The sequence below is a fragment of the Choloepus didactylus genome, chromosome 6 (genome assembly GCF_015220235.1).
Source record: "Choloepus didactylus isolate mChoDid1 chromosome 6, mChoDid1.pri, whole genome shotgun sequence".
NCBI lineage: Eukaryota > Metazoa > Chordata > Mammalia > Pilosa > Megalonychidae > Choloepus > Choloepus didactylus.
The window spans coordinates 111,710,897-111,728,774 of record NC_051312.1 but is presented as its reverse complement, the minus strand read 5'-3'; the positions used below and the strand labels follow the sequence as shown (position 1 = coordinate 111,728,774).

Below are 17,878 nucleotides of genomic sequence, written 5' to 3'. Positions count from 1 at the left end.
GTGAGCCTGAAGCTAACCTTTCAAGAATGAGGGAAGGTGACTTACATATTGGTAGATGAGTTCAACAAGGAGCTAGTTGGGTGGTGTGCTGGTTTGAAGCTGTTAGGTACTTCAGAAAAAGCCACATTCTTTTAATCCATTCCTGTGGGTGCAGACCTGTTGTGGGTGGGACCTTTTGATTAGGTTGTTTCAATTGAGATGTGACGCACCCAATTCAAGGTGGGTCTCAATCCTTTACTGGAATCCTTTGTAAGGATGAAAAACAAAAAGGCTAGAGAGCCCAGAGAGAGAAACACCCAGAGAAGTTTGGAGAGAGCTTGGAAAGAAAAAGCCCTCGGAGGAGCTGAGAGAGCCACTGAAACTAGAAACTGAAAGCAAAGGAACCCAGGAGTAAAGGACCAGCAGTCGCCAGCCATGTGCCTTCCCATGTGACAGAGGTGTCTCAGGTGCTGGCAGCCTTCAGAGTCCTGGTATTATGCTGTTGATGCCTCAGTTTGGATATTTTTGTGGCCTAAGAACTGTCAATTTTAAGTTAATCCCTGTTACAAAAGTCAGTCCATTTCTGGTATATTGCATTTTGGCAGCTTTAGAAAACTGAAACAGGTAGTATAGTCTGATGAGGTGAGATTAAAAGTTTGGGGTTTTTTAGGGAGAGAGAATAGTCTGAAAGTGGCAATAAGAAACAAGACCCAGTTTCCATGCCCAGTCTTGGGGGAGGGGTGTAGGAGAGAAAATAACCTCCGTTTCAGAGGACTGTAGGGGGAGCCTTGTCCAAGTTTTCATTTGAACAAAAGGTAAAGAGACTATTTAAAGAAGTGATTGGAAATAGAGGACATTTTAAAGATGATTTACCTTTAAATCCAGAAGCATGGTAGTTGGAGATGAATGGGAGATGGGTCAGAAGAGATTAGTAGGATAAGGGATGACCTGCAAGTTCCAAGCTTCTCGTGGGAACTGTGAAAACAGAGATAAAGGGCATGTTGAAGTTAGTCCTTACACTTTTAAGACAGCTTATTGTGAGGCTGTGAGTATTGAGGAGGGGGAGGTGAGGTTCTAAAGGAGCTCTCACTATTCCGGAACCTCCTCTTCACTCTTGCCAATGGTGTTGGGGAGGTCAGAGAGATAGAGGGGCAGTCTTACTCCTACTGAGCACTTGGATTTCTGATGTTCTCTCTTGATTACTCATAGAGGCCAGGGGTTGAAGTAAATTGGTGGTTTTATCTGGAGCACAATGAACTGAATATATGACCAATTATGTGAGGTAGATACTATTATCATCTCATTTTACATGTAAAGAAAGGCTCAGAGAGGTAGAACATGTTGTCCAAGGTCAAGTGACTACTGAGTAGTGGAGTAGAGGGAAATGAAGTCATCTTAAACAGTAAAATAGATGAAGAGTCAAGGAACAGTAAAATTCCATGAGATTAAAAAAAAAAAAATCAGTTGTTTCAAACTAGATAGATGTGATGGTTTCACAATGTTGTGAATGTACTAAATGCCACTGAGTGGTACATTTTAAAATGGTCAATTTTATGTTATGTAAATTGCACCTCTAAAAATTTTGAATTAAAAATGGGGGGAAGAGATCAATGATTGTCATTGGACACTTTTAAAAAAAATTATTTTCAGATCCTACAATATCAGTTGGAATCTTACTGAATTTTTAATGGGGGACTAAATTAACAGCTGAGTTTTTTCAATTTGTAATGTGTTCCTTGTGATTGTTGTACACACACACACACATATACATAAAGACCTCTTCCAAAGAGACTGGATGGAACAATTAAGAGTACAGGAGGAAGGACTGGCCTTGGACCTGGGAAGCTTTATATCATCTAAGATGGGAAGGAAGAGTAGGTGTGGATGTATATTGTGCTGAGGGAGGGACTGGAAGTATCAATTTTTTCATTCATATTAGATTAGTGTTTCTAAAAAATTACATAGGCAGTGTTAACATGCTAATAGATTTAACATATCTTATTAATAAATCCAATGGATTTTTCTCTTATTTTCCTTGACTGCTTTGAAATGTTGAATACTGTTAACCACCAATTTGGAAAATGCTTCTTGGCTTTCACTAAACTTTACCCTTGATTTTCTCATCCCTCTGAACATTTTTTCCCCCATTTCTCTACCTCAGGTTTCTGTGCAAATGGATGTAGTTTCATTCACTATATCTCAAATATCTTCTTGCTTTATAGCCTTTCTCTGGACTACATGATTCACTTTCATGGACTTCGATATCAACTAGCTGATCTCTTCAAGAATTGTCAACAACTGCATTTTGAGCAGCTTGATGAACAGTTCCACTTGGATGTTTTACAGTCACTTCGGTCTCAAGAACATCAAAATCCATTGCATTATTTCCACACACCCTATTCACATCTGCTCTTTCTTCTCTGTTTCCTCTGTCATTATGTGGCCAATTCTAATTGCCTGTTAAGTGATCTAGCTTCCTGTTACAGTAGCTTATTACCTGATCTAACTTACAGAATTTTCCCCCCACTCCATATTCCATAAATCAAACAGAATATCAGTCTGCTTATAGACTTAATCATGTAACACTTGCCAAGAAATGTTTGCTAGCTCCCTGTTGCCTACAGAATAAAATCTGAGCTCTTAGCATCATATCCAGGTTTCTTCATAGAATGTATCCTCAGCCTTTTGTGCCATGAACCATAAGGCCAGTGATGGTAGGTTCCCCCAAATAATCTTTTATTTGCGTATGCTGTTTTCTGTCTGGTGTGTTTTTACTCCCCTACTTAACCTATCAATTCTACTAGTAGGTCAGTGTCCAGCAAAAATGGCACATCTTTCAAGCCTGTCAACGTTTCCCAGCCACATTTAATCCTTTCCTCCTCTATACTTCTATAGTATTTTTTAAAACCATTCTGAAAGCATTCATTACAATCAGATTCATAGATAAATAGGCATCTGCTTAAATAGGCATCCCCTATTATTGCATGTATCTTTACTGTCCACCCATCCAACACAGAGTAAGCATAAATCAACATTGCCTGAATGAATGATCGGGTAAAATCTTAAATCCCTTGGTTTACTAGTCTAATTTGTGCTAAATGTTGCCATATGGATGCCTTGCTGCCTCCTCAATCTTAACAATTCCAAGATAACTCATTACCTTCCCCATCTTCCCTGAACTCCCCCTTTTCTTCTTTATTCCCTAATTTGGCGTTATTAGTTTTTCAGTCAGCAACACTTGTGATCATGTTTTGACTCTTCTTTCTCTCTTGCCATTCATATCAAGTTAGCTGCCAAGTTCTGTCGATTGTCTTCATAGTGTCCTTTACATCCACTCCTTCTATTTACTTTTTATTGCTAGTCCAGGCCCTCAGTACCTCTGACTTGAATAGTGTATAATAGCTCCTAACAGATTTTCCTGTTCTTATAATCCATTCTTTGACCTACCTAAAAAGCACAGAAACTTTCAGTGGCTTCTCACTGCTTACTAAATATCAATGTATTTTTCAGGACCTTCTACAGTCTAATCCAAACCTACCTTTACAGGCTCGTCTATGATTGCACTTTATAGATACACTGTACTCCAACCAACGTGGTCTACCTCTTATATTAGCTTTAACATGCCCTGAATTTTCTACTTTTTTGTACTTTTTTGTATTCTTCCTTTGCTTTGTGTAATTGTTCTCCTTTTTCATGTGTTGAACCACTTCTGCCTTCTCGCTAGCCTCAAATGACACCTCTTCCATAAAGCCTTTCTTGGGCCTCTAAATTAAAGCTGTATATGAGCTTTTCCATCTCCAAATACCCAAGTGCTTTGTTTCTCCCTCTCTCACCCATTTATCATGTTCTACTTTGTGTTGTGCTTTTGTGTGTTAAGCCCCACTGCTGGAGTGAAAGCTCATTAAAGGCAGCAGCCCTGTCTTTTTTATTTATTTCTGTATCTCTAGGAGTTCCTGGAACAGGAGTATCTTGCATATAGTAGGAGCTAAGAAAGTATTGTTAAATTATACTGAGTTGGGAAAACCAAAATAATATGCTATGAAGGGAGGTGAGAATTTATAGAATTGGAACTGAGATTGTTTTTTTGCAATTAGGGGGTCATTGGTAGTTAGAGAAAGAACCATTTTATGGGATTGTTAGAGGCAGAAGCCAGATTGCAGGAGATTAAGGAATGAGTGGGTTCTGAGAAAATGGAACCAGGGAGGATAGACCGTTTGCTGAAATGTTAGAAGGTGGTTGAACTCTAAGAAATGGAGTATGGTCAGCAGATTTGGGAAGAGACTTATTAAGGAAAACCACATGCACTTGAAAGAAAAAATGAGTGTGCTATCAGAAATGCAAGTCCCAAGATTATTCCAAATCATGCGTTTCCATTTTTCACCTTGGCGCAGAAGAAGTGCTTCACAGGAGTCAGGCCATTGATGCTAATAAACAGTTCTAGTGTGCTGGTGTCACAAGGTTAGAGTAAGTGTGCTAATCACAGAATAAGAATTCTTGTAAACATAATCCTGGCTGGCACTGCCAAGGGTGATGTTCTTGAGCCAATTAAATTTACATGCCTATGTTCCACTGTAGTCTGATTAAGTTATTTATTTAGAGAGAAGAGTCACTGAGCCAAATATATATATATTTAGGAGATCTCTTTCCCCTGAATTATTGCCTGTATATTTTTAATTGAGACCTTTGAAATACAGTCATAACTTAGCTAAATTAAAATATTTTTCAAGTGTATTTTAAAAGATAGGCATTTCTGGTAAAGTCACATTATATGAAAACAATGAAAATAAAGTTGTGGCTTATATTTCTTGATAGCATGCCATTTCCATCTCTCTATAAGCAGAGGTGTTAAATTTGTACAGTGATATTTCAGAGCCCCTGAAATGAGCCTGGGTTTTGGATTAGTTCTCAATTGACTGTATTTTACATAAATATTTTCTTAAAGACTTTATTGTATGTAAGAAATACAGTATTGGGATATTTCTATTTCTCTTATATTCTGTGTCTTAATATTCAGGATTAAGGCTGTGATTACGTAATTGTATTTAAAAGGAAGAAGATTTCACATATAGTGCTATTTTAGCCTATGAGCTCATGTCTGTGTGTGTGTGTGTGTGTGTGTGTGTATTATAAATTTTGGGACAGTTTAATATAATTTTTCAATATTCTTTTATATTGTGCAGATATTACAAAAAGTAATGTACTCATTCCAGAAACCCTGGACTGCATTAAATCTAAAAGGGGTCATCTAGACCAGATTTCTAACCTTAAAGTCCCTAAAATTGTAAGCGATTCAGGAAACAGCTTTTATGAGATTCTCAAAGAGCTATATGACCACCAAAGAGTTAAGAACTACTAAAAATAGTCTATTCAGTTCATTTCAAAGATAATGAAACTGAAATGGGGAGTGAGGATTAAGTGGCTAAAGGATACTGCAGGTAACTAGAAAGGACTAAAATTCTGGTTTTTCAGTTTCCTAATTACTCCTCCTTTATCCCAGTGGAAATTACATATGGTTAAAAAGCATTTCCCACAAGTTTTTTGAGAATTATTTTGTCATTCACTTAAGAGGTAGCCCCAGTGACCAAAGTAGTCTTTTGATGGAAATGGCACATTATATGTGGTATATAAGATAATGTACACACACTAACTGCAGAAGGAAAACTAGGGGTGGAATTGCTGGATCATGTGGTAAATCTCTTTAACCTTTTAAAGTTAAACTGCCATACTGTTTTCCAAAGTGGCTACACCATGTTACTTTCACACCAGTAGCGGGACTTCACCTTTCGTAAATCGTTACCAAAACTTACTATTGTCTGTCTTTTTAAAAAAGAAATATGCCCACTATGTAATGGATCAATATCCGCAACAATAAATCAATATAAACATAGTAAATCATTGGTAAACATAACTATAACTGAATGCAAATGGAAAGGTTGCTAGAATGACTAGAATCATTGTAAGGAACCAATAAGAACACCTTAGGACTGGTCTTCTGTGGGAAATGAACCTCAACAGAAGTTTTATGTGGCAAAGACAGCAGTTGATCAGGAAAAAAGAGAGTGTGGAGACTAAATCAAAAGATACTCAAATTAGAAAGTGATAGGAGTCTGGTTCTCATGACCAGTGGCAAAGGACAGGTTGGCCTAGCTTGTGACAATGTAAACTAGAACTAGTAGTATTAGGTATAGTGGTTCAGTGGTAGAGTGCCTTGACGCTTTGAAAGCTGCAATTATGAGATTTAATTTGATTCAGAGGCATTTGGGTGTTAGTATAAGCACCTTCGTCAAAATGAATTTAAGTGCTAAGGAATTGTTAGAGTGATACTTGGAGAAAATTATTCTTGTAGATTTGAATATATGATATTTGAAAGACTGAGACTGACATTCTTGAGTGAACCTGGGTGTAAGCTCATTCTAGCTGGACTCAGCCAAGGCTTATTGAGCTAGAGAGGGAAGACTTAGACATGAAAACAGGAAAGAAAAATCATATTCAATGTGAAAGAAAGAAGGGAAGAAAAAGGAAAATGTAAATTGATTCTTGTATAACTGGAGTGTCGGTCAAGTTGTAGTTAACAGTTTGGGAATGTAGTTCTGTAGAAAACTATAATAGGCAAAATAAACATTCAATTTCTACTCATTTTCTCAGAGAGAGGTTATTATTGATGACATAATTAGGTCATATCTTCCACTGGGACTGTCCTGTCCTTTTTGGTACCTTTAAGGGCTTTAGAGCTTTTTTGTGGAAGAAAATACTCTTACCAGTTTCAAAGTAGAAATCTTTAACTTCAAGATTTTATGAGACACACCTTTGATAACTTTCATTTTCTATGACAGACTTAAGTTTTAAGCTGCATTTACAGTGCCAAGATACATATTTCCATAGTGAGAATAATATTCATTTTTCTAATGCTTCTAACATAATATTGTCCCAGTGATGTAATTTCTTATTTTGTAAGCATTAGGTCTTTAATTGTAGTTCTTGCTGTTTATTCCCCCCAGTGAATATAGGGTTATAATTACTGGTGGGTATTTGTAGTCTCATTCCTGATATATATCAGCTTGAAGATAGTATTGATGAAAGGTGAAACGGCAACATTTGCTATTGTAATTTTATCTACGCAGCTAATCTGATATGGGGTAATATGTGTTCAGTAACACTTCAGTTGTCATAAATAATAATAGGTAACACTTGTACCAGTTTTTTTTTTGCACACTTTACATGTTTTCATGCAAACAAGGTGCGGAAACCATCTTCTGTAGTAAAGAAGGAATCTCATTTCACTTATATGTAATAATTAGAATATACAAGTTCATAGAGTCAGAAATTAGAATACACTTTACCAGGCACAGGGTGGGAATGGGGAATGGGTGGTTAATGCTTAATTGATAGAGTTTCTGTTTGGAATGATGGAAAAGTTTTGGTCATGGATGGTGTTGATAATAGCACAACATTATGAATGTAATTAACACCACTGAACGGTATACTTGAAAATGGTTTAAATGGGAAATTTTATGTTGTGTATTGCTAATAAAATAAAAATTAAAAAAAATCTCAGAACAGTAAACAATAACAAATATCTGAGAAGAGGAGCTTGTAGGGGAGTAAATGCAATGAAATGTTACAGGTATTATGATGGAACTATGTACAGTGTATTGTAAAGGAAGTAGTAGTCATGTCTACACAATGGATAGAGGCAAAGAGGGCAGGATAGGGTGTGAAGGACATTACAGGCAAAGATGAGGGTTAGCAAAGACACAGGCTAGAAAGGGCTAGAGAACCTAGGAAATCTGCAGGTTGTTTGTAATAGCTTCAGATGAGTAAGAGCTACAATTGGCTATGTAGAACAAGGACCAGATCATGGAAGATTTTGGGTATTATGCTAAGGGGTTTGGGCTTGATTCTGTAGGCAGTGAGGAGTCATTGAAGATTTAAGCAAGGGAGTGATAGGATATATCTGTGCTTTTGAAAGATCACTTTGATGTGGATTTGGGATGTTATATTGAGTGAGTGGGAAAAAAAGAGACTGGTGATTGACAGTTGTCCGGGGAAGAGGTATTAAGACAATACTACTAAGGATGGGAGAGGGGATACATTAAAGAGATAGTAGGGAAATAGGTTCTTCAAGCCTCTGGATTAATTGGATGTAATGGATTTGGGAGAAAGATGGTGTTGGCTTAGGAAAATCACTTGGGAAATGAGAGTGTTGCATTGGCCTAGCTGATGTTTCCAAATATGAGCCTTTAGGGTCTCTAATTGAAGATTTCTCCATTAGTAGCCAAGCTTAGCCCAGGGGAAGGCAGGTGGTTATATTGGTCCAAATTTAGGGGTTAGCATGGCAGTTGTGGCCAAAGCATAAGGATGTAAGGGCATCGAGGGTTTGCTGAGAGAATATAAAATGTTACAGTATACATTCAGGTTGGACAGGGAGAGAAATGAAGTAGAGAGGGAAGAGCAGTGAATCATGAAAGACAATGAGAAATGGAGAGCTGAGGGACTAATTGTCTCCATTATGTAAAAGATTAGATGAAGGGAAAGTTAGGGAAGTGAGATATTTGGAAGGATAGCATAAATTGTGGAGGTAGAGTAGTTACCAGAAATGAAAAAGTCCAGGGCGTGACTACATTGTTGAAATGGGAATGTGGATGAGGGACATAGGAATTGAGTAATTTTGAGCTAGATTGTTGCTAGCTTATCCTTATGGACATTAAAATTCCCATGATGATGGCAGCTTTGGAGTAGAAAGAAGACTGAACCAGATGAAAAAGCCGTAGTAAGTGAGGAGGAGTGACTAAAAGATGAATGGATGATAGTAACAAGGAGGTTATTTACTCAAATGGCATGAACCGCAGAGGAGAAGGCGTTTGTATGTGAAGATGGAAAAGCAATGAGTGGGGGGAGCTGGGGAATTGCCAGTTTCACCTTTGGGCTTTGTTATATGTAGGAGAAGGAAGAATCCTCTAGATAAACCTTTAGGGAAATGGAGTCCCGGGGAGTTATCAATTGAAGCAAAGAGATGGAAGGGAGAATTCTCTTGAAGATGTAAGAGAGGTTTACTTTGGAATAAAGATTCCAGTGTAAAGCTTAGGAAGAGAGTCAGTAGCTTAAGGAAGACTTGGATAAGGAACATAGGTTGGAAAAACATATAATACTATGATAATGAACATGTGTAACAGAAGAGTTGATTAGAAGGTCTGTCCTTTTATCATTATTATTATTATTATTATTATTATATTGAAGATTTACAGAAAAATCGTGCAGAAAATAAGTAAAAGTCTGGCATTTTTGAAGAAGGGACCAGGATGACAAGGATAATGGGAATGTTTGGATTGACTATGGTCAGGGTTTTGGACCTAAGAAATCTGAGCACTGAAGTGGTATTGGTTACTTAATGAAGTTAGCAGACTGTGATCTTTTCTCTGAGTTCAAATGTCTTGCTGATTACAAAATTTTTCTTCTCTTGAAGTTTATAATTTAAAAAGGAAGATGTCCATGTAAACAAAGATCTCTAAACTAGTGTGGAATGTGTTAAGTGCAATAATAGACAAAAGACAATGAAAGCATTGAGATCTGAGGAAGATTTCTTGCAAAACTGGCTTTTAAACTGGGACTAAAAGAGTAGGGTAGGATGTCAATAAATGAATTGGGGTAAAGGGGCATTCTGTTCTAGAATGGTGTGAGGAAGGGTATATGAATTCAAGAAAATGCAGAGCTTATTTGTGCAATAGTTTGTAGAAGGTAAACAGAGAGAGCTTGCCCAAAGGAGAAATGGAAAAAACCAGTGGAAACTAGATTATGTTATAGCAGTAGCCATGGAGATTAGAAGTATGCAATATAGCCAGTGTGACAGAAAGAAAAAATAACTACAGAAAATAGAGCTCTGCATTATAGTGTGCCTTACAACCACCTTAACACATACACCTAACCCCCGCCCACCCCCCATACTCTATATCCCTTCTCAAGAAAGAAGAAAATGACCAAAGCCAAATAGATGTTCTAGAATGATTTTTAAAAAATGTAAGTTTCAGGCCTTGGGGGTCAGTACCCAGGTAGCTGTATGGCCATCCACCACAATCATCTGTCTGCATGTGTACTTGCATCCCAGCACCAGAGTTGACCTCTTTAATACTGATTGTAATTCATCCAGAACTGGGTAAGTTATATTAAAATGTATCCTGTTTAAGAAATATCTTAGATTTTTGTACAGTAAAATTTTAAAGTTTGGTTCTTCCAACAGGTCAGATGCTCAGAAATAAAGAAACCTTTTACATTTCCAGAATCTCTAATTCCCTAATGAATTAGGGGTCATGATACAGCATTAAAAACGTTTGCAACCTTGCATTTTTGTGCAGGGCTGCATTGGGTAGATAGGAAGAGGAGATAAAGAAAATCTTATTTATATATTTGTGTTAACTGTGTGATGGTTTGAAGCTGTATGTACCCAAGAAAAACATGTTCTTAAAGTTAACCCATTCCTCTGGCTGTAAACCCATTGTAAGTAGGACCTTTTGATGAGGATCCTTCAGTTAAGGTGTGCCCCACCTCATTCAGGATAGGTTTTAATCTTGTTACTGGAATCCTTTGTAAATGGAATGAATATAGAGAGAGAAAGAGAGAGAGACAGTGAGAGAGAAAGCCACAGAAGCAAGAAGCTGACATCATTGAAACCTGGAAGAGAATGAAAAGACCAGCAGATACTGCCATGTGTCTTGCCATGTGGCAGAGAAGCCAAGGATCGCCGGCAGCTGGTCTTTGGGAAGAAAGCATCACCTTGGTGATGCCTTGATTTGGACATTTTCTTGGCCTCAAAACTGTAAGCTGGTAAATTCCTATTCAATCAAACCATTTCATGGTATTTGCTTTAAGCAGCCTAGGAAACAAAACACCCTGCTTACCCATTTCTTCTTGTCTGCTGTTATGGACTTTGGGAGGAAAAGGGAAAAGTACTTAACTTTCTAAAGTCACACACAGAAGAGAATTGCATTAATATCCCAATTTAACTAATGTGGATAGGATTCCTTAGGGAATTGTCACCATGCCTTTTGATTCTAAGGAATTGTACCTTCCACAGCAAACATCAGCCAGTCTTTCTTGTTGCTAAAATTCTGCAGTTTTCACATAATCCTGATACCTTTCGGTTGTGGGACAAAGGGTGTATGACTGTAATAATCACAAGAACAGTACTGTGATATAACTCCATCTCACTCCCCCTCTATCTCCTCATTGCTGACCTGGCATTTAAAGCATTTGATAGACTGGTTCTATTGAAATACATGTAAACACTTACTCAGGTATAAATAGCATCCTTGACTATAATATCTATCCATGTGTATGCATGTCTGAGAATAGAAGTTAATAATTAAAGGCTCTTTTGCCACACTTTGGCTTGGAAGACTGATTCTGTGAATCTGTGACTGCAAGGTATTCGTTGCAGAACCTGGTTTTGTTTGCTATTTTATTTCTCTTAGATTTATTTACTTCATATTTTGGCTCTAAAGAGACATTTGGTTTCTTAGTGATACTTGGTACAATATTCTAATATTATATTCTAGAGAATACACTACACATAATTTCAAGTTGTGTTTCATTGACTTTTAAGAGTTTTTTCATTTCTCTTGGAAAGTCATATGCATATAGAGTATTACACATTAGAATGTGTCCAAAATAGACTTTATGAGGTATTGATTGCAGTTAGAATTGTGTTTGGCTGTACAGAATAGAAAACCCTATTACAGTGAATTTAAAAATTGGAGCTAATTTATTTTATATAACAAGAATTTCAGAGAGTTGCTGGTATGGCTGTAGCTGCTCAATGATGTGAAGACCTGTACTCTTTTTTTTTAACTTCCTATTTTTAGTAGGCCGCCGATTGCTCATGTTTACAAGATGGCTACAGTATTTTCAGGCTTTACATTTGCATTCCAGGCAAGAGGAAGTGGTAAGGGTGAAGCACTGTCTTGCCATTTCTGCTCCCCTTTATTAAGAAAATAAAAGGTGTCTGTAACCACTAGCAGACTTTTTTTATTTTTTTTTATTTTTTAACTATCAAAAAATTAAACCAAAAAACCCACACAAACATTTCAACAAAACAAGGGATTAAGAAAAACAAATAACCTAAAATAACTACTTTGCTTCCAACATGTTCCTACCATACCCCAAGAAAATTAATAAACCATATCTAAACAAAGGAAGAAGAAAAACAAATAATCTAAAATAACTACATCACTAGCAGACTTCTAAATTTCATTGACCAAAATTGTGTCACATGTCTCTCCTAGCCACAAGGGAACAGAAAGCAAGATGAGCACTAACTGCCCTGAGTAAAGTCCAGCAAGAAAGGCACAGTATTATCTCTAAAGGTTGATTGTTTTGTCTATTATTTTAATGCAGATGGCATTTAATTACTCAGAAATTGACTATCCCCTCCCCCCCTAAAAAAAAAGAAGAAAAGAAAGAAAAACATTCTTAGTCTATCAGTTTTTCTTTCCTTACATTATAAAACTAGATAATTGTAAAAAAAAAAATAGACAATTTCTTATGACTTCTCCTTTGTATAATATAGTTTTTGGATATAAACAAATAACCACAATCATACTTTGATATACTAAGTAAAATAAAGGGGTGCTTGATTTGAAAAAAATAAATGTTTCCGCTAGAGTAGTTCTTCATCCATTTAATGAAGTGGCAATTTCTTTAAATAATTTAGTTATTGTTATAGGCATGTTTATAGTGAACAAGTTTATTTTAAAACCAAAATGTCATTCCTAAATATTATCACAATGTCAATATTTGATTATTTCATCAAAATCTAATGATAAAATTTTTATTTTTGGTATGAGGAAGACATTTTAATAGGAATGGGGTTGTAGAAAAATACATTTTTTTTAATCGAAACACTGAACTTCAATTCAGTGTCTGAGATTTTCCCACCACTGATTTTTCTTACTTTAAATAATAACTTTCTTTTACTGATAAAAGGAAATTATGTGAATCATTCAGTTTGTGGCATAGTATGTTGTCATTATGCTTTTGAATTTAATGTAATACCTGTTAACAATATATGTAGGCACTGAAGTGGCTGTTTTGGAGAACGAAAAAGAAGTAAAAGACATAATCCTTGCTCTTGGGGCACTTAAAATTTAGTTGGAGGGAAAAAATGTTTATGAATCAGTAAATAATAAAAGGTAGTATGTAATCAGTTACCAAAACTTTTATAGAAATTTAAGAAAATAAAAATAACTAGATTGTGGTTACTTAAGATTGTATAATGGAAAAAGTGGATAGTTAAGAGAGGCATGTTAGAAGTGTGGAGTTTGACTTGGTGGAAAGGTACAGTGTAAGTACAAAGCAGGCCCATCTTTCTGTTCTTATCTTCTGCTCTTTTGCTTATCAAGCTCTACTGAGCTAGTTATAGTTTCTCAAATGTTCCATGCTCTTTGATACTTCTGTACATTTGCAGTGCTCTTTGTTTGTTTTTGGAATCCCCTTATTTGTCAGTTTGGCAATTTGCTGCTTGTCTTTCAAGACTCGGTTCATACATCATCTCCGCTGGAAACTCTTCCCTGACGTTTCCAGGCAGTTAAGTGCTTCCTTTCTTTCTCTCCTGTGGCACCTTATAGATTCTTCTTTTAGAACCATTATCACATTGTACAGTTTTTTTTTACTTATCTCTTTCTGTTACAAGCTTGTGAACTTCATGAACACAAGTACTGTGTCATATTTATCTCCAAATTATAGTGCCTGGTACAGTGTTTAGCACATTGGACCACTCAGTGAATGCTCATTAGAACAGATGGGTGGGTGAATGGATAGATAAAAGAAAGGAATTAGCTTGGAGTGTGTTCATTATTACTGGGGAAGTCTGTCCTTAGGGAATATGGGTGGTAAGACTACTTAACTCTGTAGAACTAGAGTTTGTAATTTATCAGTATTTGGAGATAAAGCAAAGTACGATAGTTGACAAATGGGAATTTCAGTAAACAATGAGGTTGTATAATAAATAACATTTCTGAAATTGGTCTTTAAAGCCCCCATTTTCAAATGTACTCTGCTTTTGTATTTTGTAGTGCCTCCACTTCTCATTCAGAGAATTCAGTGCATACAAAATCAGCTTCTGTCATATCATCAGATTCCATTTCAACTTCTGCAGACAACTTTTCTCCTGATTTAAGGGTACGTAGACTGTTTTTATATTCTGATGAAATATTTGTGTTAGTTATTTTTGGCGAATGCTATCAATATGACCTTCAATTAAGTATAAAATATTGATGGAGTCGTCTCAAAGACCAGATTCTTACAAAATATCTTAGAAAAGGCCAGCAAATATGGAATTCTTCCTTATTTGTAAAAGAAAAATATGTAGTTCATCTCCAAGTTTGATAACTTTTATGTTCTTTGTCAAAAGATAATTAGTGAACATCTTTGTGATAAATAAGATTTTTATAATTATTCCCATAATAATGACCAATAATATAGCTCACATTTATTTTGTGTGTCAAACATTAAGTGTTGTACAGGAATTATTTCTTGTAATACTACTACAGATTCTGTGAGGTACTACTATTATCATTACCATTTTACAGATGGTGACTCATAGATTATCAGGTCTCATAGCTAATGAAATAGTATTGTTAATATTTCAACCCATGCAGTCAGGTCCTAGAGCCAAATCACTTAAACACTATGCTATCGTGCACCCACATCTCATTATAGTTTGCAAGCATTCCTTATTAAAGATCTTATTTTTATGAAATTATTCATATCAGCAGTATCCTGTAACATTTTGTGCATTTTTGAATTCATCTGTTTTTCTATAATTGTTTGCCTGTGAATGATGGAGCAAATGAATTTCATGGGTAGCGCTAATCCTCTAACCTTACTTCTTAATCTTCTGTTCCAGTCAAGTGGCTGTTTTCTCAGTGGTTACACTTACACGATGTTTTTTTGTTTGTTTGTTTTGTTTTGCACAAAAGTACTTTAATTGACGGTATACAATTTTCCAAAATACATTTTTTAAGAAAATGCAGTAATCAACTACAGTCTTCACAAATGAATTTCTTAGTAAATTCCAGTGTACTTCAGACCCCTGTCTACTAGGCCACATGCTCCCCCAGTCTCCTGCACAAACTATGTTTAACATTTGCTGATAACAAAAAAACCCTCATAAATATTAGTCCTCTCTTTTCACTAAGTTTGGGTTTTCACCAAATCTCAGTGAATCAGCTAATGACAGTGTGATAAAAAGTATGCCATTGCTCTTCTCTTACCCATTCTACTTCCCCATTCTTGTTCCCTTTGACCCTTAGTACTGCTAATAGAAATTCCATATGTAAAAGCTCATTCATATACTGCTTCTTAGCAGAAAGAATTGTTCATTTAAGTTACACTTGTACATTGTTAACTAAAACATTGTTTTCATTAATGAAGTTTTGCTGTTGAGCCTATATTGAGAATATATCTTATTCATCTATTTCATTTTCAAAACAGAATCCAACAGATCTGAGAAGATGGATTATAAACATCTATAAAGGCTTTTGCATATTTGTCATTAGTTTAGTAAAATTTCATGAAATACTAGGATGAATATAGCATGATTTTAAACATCACTAAAATTTGTGAAGACTTATCCTCATAATCTGGATATATGTTTTACTAATGATGGAGGCATCATAATATCATTAGCTTTTATCGCAAGGCATAGCATGCATTTGGGGCAGGTTCATTGTTAACAGCAGTGGATATAAATCCATTGTTGCCCTTCCTTAATTTGTTATTGTTTAAAATACACATTATCTATATACTGTTGTTTGTTCATCAGTTTAATGAAAATTTACTAATGGCCTATAGTTTTCTTGATAATTTTGAAATTGGATGGCCTACTTTGGTTAGATCTTATTAGCTCATCATTATTTTTAACTTCCATTGTGACTGATGAAGAGCTCATACTAGGAATGGGAGAAATGTCACTTCTGCCACTTACCTATGCTTACATTATTAATATAATATTGTACCTGCTGATTCTTGGGATGAAATGTTTTAAACATTTTGTATATTCTTGTGAAGGTTAGTTTACTTCAACAACATAACTTGGCACATATGTGAACTGCGGTACATCTCGAGATGTATTCTCAACTCCTGTGCATGCAGATCCCCTTCATTTCCTCAGAACACCATTTCGTATCATAAATAACAAGTGACTGGCTTACATGTGGAAAAATGAGTGTCCTAGTGTTAATTTGTATATAAAAATTAGCATTTTTTCTTATGTTTTATTAAACTTGAAATTTAGACCAGTTTTAGAGTTACAGAAAAATTGTAAAGATAGTACAGAGAGTTCCCATATAATCCACACCCAGTTACCCGTTAGTAACATCTTACATTAATATGGTATGTTTGCTACACGTAATGAACCAATATTGATACATTATTATTAACTAAAGTCCTACTTTATTCAGATTTCCTTAGTTTTTACCTAGTGACTTTGTTTTTGTTCCGTAGTCCCATCCAACCTACTGTATTACATTTAGTAGTCATGTCTGCTTAAGCTCCTTTTGGCTGTGACAGTTTTCTCACACTTTCCCTGTTTTTAATGACTTGATAATTTTGAAGAGTATTTGCAAGGTATTTTGTAGAATGTCAGATGTTTTACCCTTGATTAGGCTGGGATTATATGCTTTGGGCAGGAAGTGCCATTTTCATCACATCTTAACTAACAATGTGATTTATCACCGTTGATGTTAACCTTGATTATCTGGCTGAAGTAGTGTTTGTTAGGTTTCTCCATTGTAAAGATACTCTTTTCTTCTCCCCTCTTTTTTATAACATACTTTTTGGCAGGAAGTCACTATGTACAGCCCACACTTAAGGAGTGCTCTGCTAGGCTCCATCTCCTTGAGGTTGGTACCTCTACATAAATTTTTGGAATTCTTCTGCATGGAAGATTTGACTCTTCTTCCCCATTTATTTAGCTGTTCAATCATTTATATCAGTACAGACTTATGGATATTTATTTTATATTTCATGTTATCATCCACTACTATTTTTGTTTATTTTGTTGCTCAGATTGTTCCATCTTTGACCATTGGGAATTCTTTCATTCGGCTCTTGTCTCTTTGACATGCTCCCATCATTGTGGAGTTTTTTTGAATACTCTCTTGCTTTCTTGTATGTTTCTTACCCTAATCCTAGAATGATCATCTGTTTCTCCAAGGTGCATTGATTCTTTTTATTATATGTTAGATACCAAGATTTGGGTGCTAGGTGAGCTCATTTTCTTATTTTTTTAGGCTCCCTCCCCCCAAAAAAGTAACAGTGCTTTTGTTTCCCTTCTGAAGCTGAAAGATCATCTTGCACCCACCCTATTTGGAGATAATATTATGGCTAGAGTAATCATATTTGCAAGTTTCTCCGGGATAGACCTGTTTTATGCCTGTTGTCTCCTTAGGTTTGACATTTGTCCAGGACAGAGGTGTCCTGATTTGTATAATAAATTACATGGTTACCTTAGCAGTAGGGTACAAAGGCAATATGCTGAATTTATACATCAGCTCCATTATTGCAGAAATTGTTTCTATGTATCTGCCTTAATGCCTTACTAATTCAGCATCCGTCACCGCTTAATGGACCTTCAGAGAATTTTTATTGGATGAATGCACAGATAGTTGATAAATATTAAATTAAGGAGAAGATAGTTTCAGGAACAAAAGTTAGCTGTCCTTTCCAAAGTAGAGTTCCCAAAGGAGTAGAGGAAAAAATGGAAAGGTGATCTGTTTAGGCTGTCTGTTATTCTATTTCCTTATTTTTTTACTTGAGCTACATAGTCTTTTTTTCACTTGAGGGTTGGGGAGCAATGAAAAATTACATTGAATGTTGGTGTATTTTAAAGATGCAGCTGATTTCAAAT

At 35.8% G+C, this 17,878-nt stretch overlaps 1 protein-coding gene across 3 annotated transcripts in view; it reads left to right on the top strand.

The window, feature by feature from the left end:
- MTMR2 (myotubularin related protein 2) overlaps window positions 1–17,878 on the top strand; it is a 143,365-nt gene that overhangs the window by 24,747 nt on the left and 100,740 nt on the right. For all 3 annotated transcript variants that reach the window (XM_037841180.1, XM_037841181.1, XM_037841182.1), the window contains one exon: window positions 14,043–14,148. In XM_037841180.1, the coding sequence (XP_037697108.1) occupies window positions 14,043–14,148 (106 nt within the window). The remainder of the gene's footprint in view (window positions 1–14,042; window positions 14,149–17,878) is intronic.